Here is an 8,752-nt window from a genome sequence, read left to right as displayed (position 1 = left end):
AAACAAAGCGAAGCTTTGTCCGACGTTATCTGACCATCAGATGTGCAAAAGATGTCGGTGCATGTATGTGTGTGTGCGCGCGCGTGTATGTGTTAGTCAGAAGAGAGAGGGAAGAAGGAGAGAAAGCGATCGTGAGAGGAAGAGAAGCGGTTCCTTTGTCCACAGACAGTGCGCGTACGGACGGCAGTCTGTAACACACGTTGTCTGGTTTCTGACCGACAAAGCAACTTACTTCCTGACTCACGATGGCACAAACACAGCAGTAGTCCAGAGCGGGACAAACACAAAACAGTCTAGTGTGGTGAACACAACTAAACAGGCAGCAAACTTAAAATACTCCTAAGAGTAAAGCAGGGAAAATGGACTCGGCGGTCTGTCAACAGCACAACAAACAATAGCAAAAGCTAAGAGCTAAATGCTAAACAACAGCAACTGATGCTGATAAGAACACACAACTAACACTGCCTCTGCCCAGACGTATGCCTCTTACTTGGTCGCTTCAGAAAGCGAGCAGGGTTTGTGTGTAGTCCGTCGTTATGTCCGGCTTTGTCCTGGGCTCGGATGCAGACGGTGGCCGTTCTCGCACGGTCGGCGAAAAGCACGGCAGCTGGCTCTCGGCGGCGTGGCGGAGAGAACAGCAGAGTCGACTCGGTGAAGAAGCGTTTCTTCCGTCTCGAGGGAATTCGAGGATGTTGGTTGCAGCAGCGGTCTCTCTCGGATCCAGGAATGTGTTCGGGTGAACATGGGCGAAGTCTCGTCTCGTCTGGCGAGGGGAGTCTTCGATGAGGGGAAAACACGTGCGTGGGGTACCCCCTTTAGTCAGCTGACTCAGAGGAACAGAAGTTAGCCCTAGCTCAGTGACATGGGAAAGGCGTGTGCTTCAGGGCACGTTCAGTTTTTAAAGGGGAGGTGATGTCACGGCTGCGTCATCAGGACGCTTCGCTGTGCAAGAGCGTCTCCACCAATGAGGCTGTATGTTGACTGTTCCCTGCTGAGGTGTGAAAATCGCAAAGCATCCTTGGAAATGGAGTTTGCAATGGACTCCCATTGTCTGTAAGCAGCATTTTTGGTGCTATTCTTTTGTCTCGGGGGAAACAAAGGAACAAGCACCTCGTGGTCAGGCCTCACAGGTTACATGTAGGCTTTCTCTGTGTGACCTCATGGTCTGAGGCCCAACAATGATGATGATGATGATGATGATGATGATGACGACGGTTAAAGGTACATGAATGAATGAATAGTTTTATTTTGGACCAGTTATGTGACACATTATTCAGACACATTAAACACCAACAAACCAAACATTCCAGTATGTAAACACACCAGCATTTCACAGCACAATACATTTTACTTCATACAGATCTTTACATACTGTATAATATCCCAGGATATATCCAACAATGAAGATTAAATAAATACATACACACAGCCTCACAGATATGAATTTAAGTGTAATATTAATTTGTGTAGATCAGTGGGTTCATATTGAAACTGCTGTGAATCCTCTTTGACAAATCCTACTGAAGATAAGGATAATCACTTTACCCCATTTATGAGCACAATATTAACACTGAATATATAGGTATAAGGTATAAGGGCATTTTATTAATGCTCGGTATTCATTGTAACTTCTCTTATGAGGACATATTTTATATGAAGGTGTTTAACCCTTTGTTTCCCACACCAAAGAATGTGTTTGCTCCCATCAATTTGCTTCTCAAGGTTTTCTCATGAACTTTAAAATGTATTGCACATTTCTTTGTAAATTAAGAAATGTATGATGTGAACAGCTGCATTTGAGATTCATGGTGGGTTATATTTATGTAGACTTTAGACATGAACACTAACCGCTGATTAGTGGACGACCTGCTCTACCTCCTCAGTCACAGCCGCCCTGTGAAGCATAATGAAAACAGCTGAAACAAGCCGACTTCAATGCTCTGCCTGAAAGCTGTGCTCCATTTTTGAAAAAAGCTCCTCATAAATATCACATTATAAAGTGACACATAATGATTACAGTCCAGAAAACATGTGATGCAACATGTGATGTCAAACAGGAAAAGGTAGCAGCTCAGATTAAGAAGCTGCAGCGTTCAGAACAATTTGAATCAAATGTTGAAGCTCTCTGTGTGTTAAGTGTCTTTTCAATACTAACACTAGGAGGCACCAGAGTCAGACACTTTTAAATTTTACGCAGACTGGCTGTAAATTAACTCACTATGGTGGACAGACCTTCTTACAATATTGCTGCTGGAGCAGCAGTCACTTCCTATCTAAAGAGGTTCAGATTCATCATGATGAGGAGATGAGATCTTTTTTAGATTTAAATGTGTCCCAAACTAAAGAAATGGTGATCTCACCACAACACACAGACAGTTCCAACAATCATTCTTGGCTTCAGTAAGTGTTGAACTCGTCCAGATCTACAAATACTTGGGAACTGTGTTTGATGACAGATTGAGATTTAGTGACAGTACAGATGTTATTGTGAAAAAGGCTCAGCAGCGTCTAAGCTGCAAACTAAACTCATTTAGAGTAGATCGGAGAATATTGACGTTTTATTGAAGGTATCCTTTTATTGAAAGTATTTTAACTGCTGGTTTACATTTGTCAAAAGGACAAGAATGGATTGCAACATGTTGTTAACTTCAGCTCTAAAATTATTGGCAAAACACAAAGATCCCTGTTACAGCTTAATACTGAACAAGTCCTCAACAAAGCAGAGAAGATTATCAGCAACCACACACATGATGTCCTCTATGACTACTTTAACCTGATGCCATCAGGAATGTGTTTTAGATCTCCTGCATGTAAAATAAATAGAAGGAAGTTTTTTTTCCAGAAGCCATCAGACTTGTGAATTCTAGAAATGACCTTCATATACGACAAAACTGTTTCACAGTAATGATGTGTTATCAAACATAATCTCTGCCTGGATGATGTTCACAGTAATGAATGAAGCTACATTTCTATGTGTCTCTGCAGTGGGAGGGAGGAGGTCGGGGTGGATGGGGGGCTACAAGATGCAGGACTGTGACAGCAGAGACCCGGGTTCACATCCTGAGTCCTGTGTGTGTTCAGGTTTGGTTCAGGTTAGTGAAAGATGCTGCTGTGGCTTAAATGTTCATAAACATGTTGAGCTTCAAGTCACTGCAGACTTTTTTCTGTATTAAACAGAGACCAGGATCTTTCTCTGACCTGAACCAAGTGCTGCCAGAGTCTGAACACAACCACAAACACTTTCATACTGGTGGAGTTTCTACCAGCAGATATTTTACTGCAACATCAGATAATCTGGTGTAAAAAAAGACTAGGTACGTTGTCTCTGAACATTTCACTCATACGTTCAGTATCAACATTTTCGAAACTTAAACACATTAATTAACAAAATTTTTCATCATGTTGAGAGAAAATGTGATTCAGCAGCATTACGTTTCTAATAAAACATATTTGCTGTTACAATTGAGTTGAATATGAATGTAATTTCTAGGAGACCGAGTTGGCTCAAAGTGTAAAAGAACAATATCAAACAACATCTACATTTATGAAGACAATGAACATTTCAGAATAAGCAAGTGAGAAGTTGTTGAACATCTCAGAAACATGATCAGTTGTGTATCATCAGCATAGAGGTGAAAAATAGCATGTTTATAGTTAATATCTGCCGATTAAAAAAAAGAAAAGAAAGAAAGTGGAACAAACTGGAACCTTGCAGCACATGTTAACCTGCACAGTACAGAATCCAGATCCAAATCCAAACATCGTCATGTGTTTGCTGTGAGTGCAGAGTAGGTTTGGTCCAGATCCCTGTCGGCTGCATCCAGGCTCTGGCAGATGTTGTCTCCATACTTGGAGACTGGAGGACGGTTCTCATAGGTGACACAATACTGAAAATAAAACAGGAATGACATCAAACCTAATATAGCAGTAACCACGGTAACAACCCAGATATTGTGTTCTTCAATTGTTTGCTGATATTTTAGTGATAACAACTGGACAGGCCAGAGGTCTATTAACAATAATTATGATTTTATTAAATTATAGTTTTGTTCATACTGGTGAAGAAGTTGCAGACATAATATTGTTTATTCCTAACTGCAAAAATAAAATGTCTGTCAACAGTAAGAGTTAACATGAGACATACAGAGTTAAAGGAAGTCACCTCCATGTTTCTGCTGTCTGAGGTTCCTCTGGTGTTCAAACCAGAGTTCCTCCTCTTCTTCAATTTGTAGAGGAGCAGCAGAACAACAGCCAACAGCACAACAATCACAGCCACACATACAACTGGAGGCAAGAAGTAACCTGGGCGAGAGACCTCAGAGACGGCTGGAAAGGAAGAGAGAGAGAGACATGTAGTAGTTTGTAAGACTGGGATCTTTTGTCTTGTATTAGAAGATTAAAGGTTCCCTGTGGAGTTTTTGACCACAAGTAGCTTGTTTTTACGCGTGGGTCTACATTGTGCACACATGGTTGACGTGATACACAATCCTGCCAGTGGTTTCACATCATCCCACTGATCTACAGGATGCAGGAACCTGCCCAGAAACACAGAAATGCACCAACAAAAGCAGGAGAGAAGAAGACTGCAAGCAAAGCAAGATTTAAAATACTATTTAAAATATTCAGCTTTGCAAATATTTATGATTGAGGAAACATATTCAACACTTATGTTGGACCTAAAGGATACACTCAGCATGTTTTGGTGAGTAACACTGAATATAAATATAACCTTGTTCACAAGAAAACTACACAGGAAACCTTTATCAAAAATTAGATCTTCCTGTTGAAAAAACATCTCAGACACAGTCTGATTGCTGGAGTAAAACGAATTAACATGACAGCAACATGAAAACTTGTGATACAAATCTGACATTTGTTAAAATGTACACAAGGAATGTCCAGAAGCAGTTTGTGCTGCAGCTTTACAGACACAGTCAGGTAATCAGTCCTCACCTTATCTTCCTGTTGAAAAAAAATCCCAAAGACTTTCTTCTGAATGTTTCTTGACTTGTCATGTGCTGACATCACATGTTAATAATTATCTTACATCATTAGTAACGTAGGGTGTGTTTAAACATTAGGTGTGAAGATAACAAGGAAATTTATTGTAAAATTAAATGTGAAATGTTTTCTTCTAGGTGCTGAACTGTCTTATGTGCTGAAACACATGTTGGATCATCTTGTTATTCTTATTAGACAATGTTGTTATGCTGAATTTGACTGTTTTAAGAGGACGTTTTGTTGCAGAGAGACAGTGATGGACAGATGGACAGACATGAACTGTCCTGTACCTGTAAACTGCTCTGTGGTTTCAGGGAAAGATGATGAAGGTGTGAAGCTTCCTGAACTGGAGATTAAACTCTGTGTTGTTGTTGGTGTGGAGGCTGATGGGACTGATGTTGGAAAAGGTCGGAGAGTCCGGTTTGGTTTTGAAGTGGTTGGAGCCGTGAACAATGAAAACATATTGAAACAATCAGATACTGAATCAATAATGCAGAGAAATGAGATGCTGCTCTAGACAGAAAGATCATATTGACAGCATCCATCACATACACAAGAAATATGCAGCATTAAATATGTTAATGAAGTAAATGATTAAGAATACTTGAAGTGGGTTTGATCTATTAATCACAAGAAATTATTGTTATTTGAATTTTGATTACAGAAGAGTAAGAAAATAACACCCACAGGTTGGTTGTCTGACATTAAACATAAAAGCACAAATGTCTGAAAAGGTTTTTAAAAATTGTACAAACTGATTGTTGTAAATTTTTATTAAAAAATCTTTTTTCTTTTTAAATGAAAAAGAAACAAGTCTTCTTCTTTTTTAAGGGCTGTGGGGGATTTTTATGCCTCTCTTATAAGGACTTTGTAGATATGACAGGAAATGAAGGGGGCAAGATGGGGGGGTGACATGCAACAAAGGTCCGTTGCTGGATTCAAACCACGGACGCTATGGTTATGTGACATGCGTTTCAACCAGAAGGCTACAGGAGTGCACCAAGTTCTCATCATTTTAAACATTTAGAAACTGATATGCACTGAACAGAATGTGGACAAAAATTAAATATAAAACTCACCATCTACAACAAAGATCCGGAACGTGTTGGATGAATCTGGAGACAAAGCTCTGCCGTAACCACACCAGTACCATCCTGTGTCTGACTTCTTCAGCTGTGTGATGGTCACATTCAGTCCATGTACAGATCCTTCTGTATATTCAATGCTGTATCTGCCATTCTGAGCTCTGTTCTCTTCTGTTTCAACCAGGATGTCTTCTTCTTTTTTACATTCATCCTTACAGAAGAACTTCCTGCTTCCATAGACAGCATTGAAGCATCCTCTTGTCATATTTCCTCCCTCAGTTTCTGTACGGATGAAATGAGTGTTTTGACCCAATGTTGCTGCTGAAAAGATGAACAATCAACAGTTACTGTCTGTACTTCCTGTAAAATGCTGCAGTCTGATCACAATATTTCCTGCTTCACATTTACACAGATCCACAGAGTCACACTGGGAGCTGCCCAGTTCAACCACAGTCTGACTGCTGGAGTAATGATTTCATCCAACATTGATACACTGAGTCAATATATCATAAACATCTCACATTCTTCCCACAATTTAATTAGATTCTATCTGACTTCATTTATTCTTATGCTTCAAAATCATTAAATGGGATGAACATAGTAAATATATCAGGTTTTATGACTTTCAGTAGAAACTCACCATCTGTAACTGTGAGCTCAAAGTCAAAATAAGAATCTGAGACCAAAGATCCACCCAAACCAAATCTGTACTGTCCTGAGTCTGACTTGGTCAGCTGTGTGATGGTCACAGTCACAATTCTTCTTCCAGAAGATCCGTCTTGATATTTGATGCTGTATCTGCCACTCTGAGCTGTGACATCATCTGTTTTAATGAGAATGTCTTCTTCTTTACATTCTCCTTTACAGAAGAACTTGGTGCTTCCAGATGAAGTGAAGTGGTAACTCACTGAACCACGTCCTCCTTCAGCTCCAGCAATAAGGTTTATTGCATTGATGAGTCCAGTGTTTCCATCCTGCAGTGCTGTTGGAAAGATGAACAGTGAATACTGATGATCAATACTTTGTGTATTGTAGACTTACTGTAAACAGACTACAGATTAATGAGGGCTAATCCATCAATTCACAGAGAAGCAGAGATGATACAGAGGCAGCCATTAGCAAAGTTTTCACTGACTGTACAGCAGTTGCTGTTGTTCTACTTGTAGCTGCAGTTGTAGTCACAGTGTGTAACGTCTGTTTTTCAATGTTTTTGTTTCATAATTTCTAATATCAAACATATTAATGAGCAACAAATATTCATGGATGGATGGTTCATATGTTTTGTTAAATTACATTACATTTAGTTTAGTTAAATTACAAGATTACATTATAGAGATGTTGCAGCAGCAACTAGTAACAGAATAATTTAGAGAACAACAGGAAAACAAATTAACATGACAGCAACATGAAAACTTGTGTGATACAAATCTGACATTTGTTGAAATGAACACAATGAATGTCCAGAAGCAGTTTGTGCTGCAGCTTTACAGACACAGTCAGGTAATCAGTCCTCACCTGATAAGAAGCAGAAGAACAGAACATGGTGGATATTCATTCTGAGTTTGATCCTGATGCAGAAAATCATCAAACTGTCAGAGAACTGCCTCTATATGTCTGTCTGATCAATCAGGAAGCTGAAGATGACTTAAGTTAACACTCCTTCCTTTTTCTATCTCTCTCTTAAAACCTTTTCTTTCTTTTGGCAATCTGGAGACAGTTTTACATGCTTTTATAACCTCATGTCTCGATTACTGCAACTCCTTTAAATTGGGAGTGAGTCAGTCCTTCCTGTCTTTTCTGAAAGTGGTTCAAAATGCAGCAGCGACATTCCTGACTGGAACAAAAAAAGAGAGATCACCCTGTACTGACCTCCCTCCACTGGTTATCAGTGAAATATGGGTCTAACAGTTCACTTCATGGGAAATTGTAAGTTACATGAACTTCACTGGAAGTTGGTCCCACCTTCCCTCTCTGTCTCTCCTGTCTCCGTCCCTCTCTCTCTCTTGTGTAAAAAGTGATGATGATGATTGTTAAAGGTATATTAATGAATTAATCATTTTATTTTCAATCCATTATATGACCTCTATGGAATTATTCAGACACATTAAACACCAACAAACCAAACATTCCAGTATGTTAACACACCGGCATCTCACAGCACAATATATTGACCTCATACAAATACAAAATACAAAAATCTTTACATAATGTATAATATCCCTGGAGCTTTCCAGCAATGAAGATTAAATAAATACATACACACAGCCTCACAGTTATGAACACAAGTGTAATATTAATTTATGTAGATCAGTGGTTTCCTGATGAAGCTGCTGTGAATCTGACTGAAGATAAGGATAATCACTTTACCCCATTTAACATTTATGATCACCATATAAACATTGAATATATAGTTATAGGTATAAGAGTATTTTATTAATGCCCAGTACTTATTATAACTTCTCCTATGAAGATATATTTTATATTATTACAACTGAGTTTTACTATATTGTCATTCGTTATCTGTTTATACAGCAGCAAACACTTCTGGGTGCCAACAGGGGGACGTAAAATCCAGTGTTACCAATATATTTTCAAATCATAAATCAAACAAACTGAAGGAAGCAACATGAAATTGTTCAGTGAAGCCTTTGTTCAGAAAAGGAAGA

The 8,752-nt window shown here is 39.1% G+C and overlaps 1 protein-coding gene across 1 annotated transcript; it reads right to left on the bottom strand.

Moving 5' to 3' along the window:
• Positions 1-3,426: 3,426 nt before the first annotated feature.
• Positions 3,427-8,039, bottom strand: LOC121896275. The gene is made up of 6 exons (XM_042410068.1): positions 7,602-8,039; positions 6,727-7,068; positions 6,081-6,407; positions 5,292-5,444; positions 4,163-4,326; positions 3,427-3,887 (listed from the first exon to the last, which is right to left on the bottom strand). Exons 1-6 carry the CDS (start codon positions 7,669-7,671, stop codon positions 3,765-3,767), a joined length of 1,179 nt encoding a protein of 392 aa, XP_042266002.1. The 5' UTR covers positions 7,672-8,039; the 3' UTR covers positions 3,427-3,764.
• Between the last annotated feature and the right edge of the window lie 713 nt (positions 8,040-8,752).

This window comes from Thunnus maccoyii, chromosome 4 (genome assembly GCF_910596095.1).
Source record: "Thunnus maccoyii chromosome 4, fThuMac1.1, whole genome shotgun sequence".
Classification (NCBI taxonomy): Eukaryota; Metazoa; Chordata; class Actinopteri; order Scombriformes; family Scombridae; genus Thunnus; species Thunnus maccoyii.
This window is presented reverse-complemented; position numbering and strand designations above follow the sequence as displayed.

What these genes read in the sequence shown, in the direction of transcription:
- LOC121896275 (XM_042410068.1), bottom strand. Translation starts at nt 7,671, where the DNA reads ATGATTTTCTGCATCAGGATCAAACTCAGAATGAATATCCACCATGTT. An exon ending in TGAGCTCACAGTTACAGATG is followed by an intron (nt 6,408 to 6,726) that starts GTGAGTTTCTAC and finishes TCATCTTTTCAG; the next exon opens with CAGCAACATTGGGTCAAAAC. An exon ending in CAGACAGCAGAAACATGGAG is followed by an intron (nt 3,888 to 4,162) that starts GTGACTTCCTTT and finishes TTTTATTTTCAG; the next exon opens with TATTGTGTCACCTATGAGAA.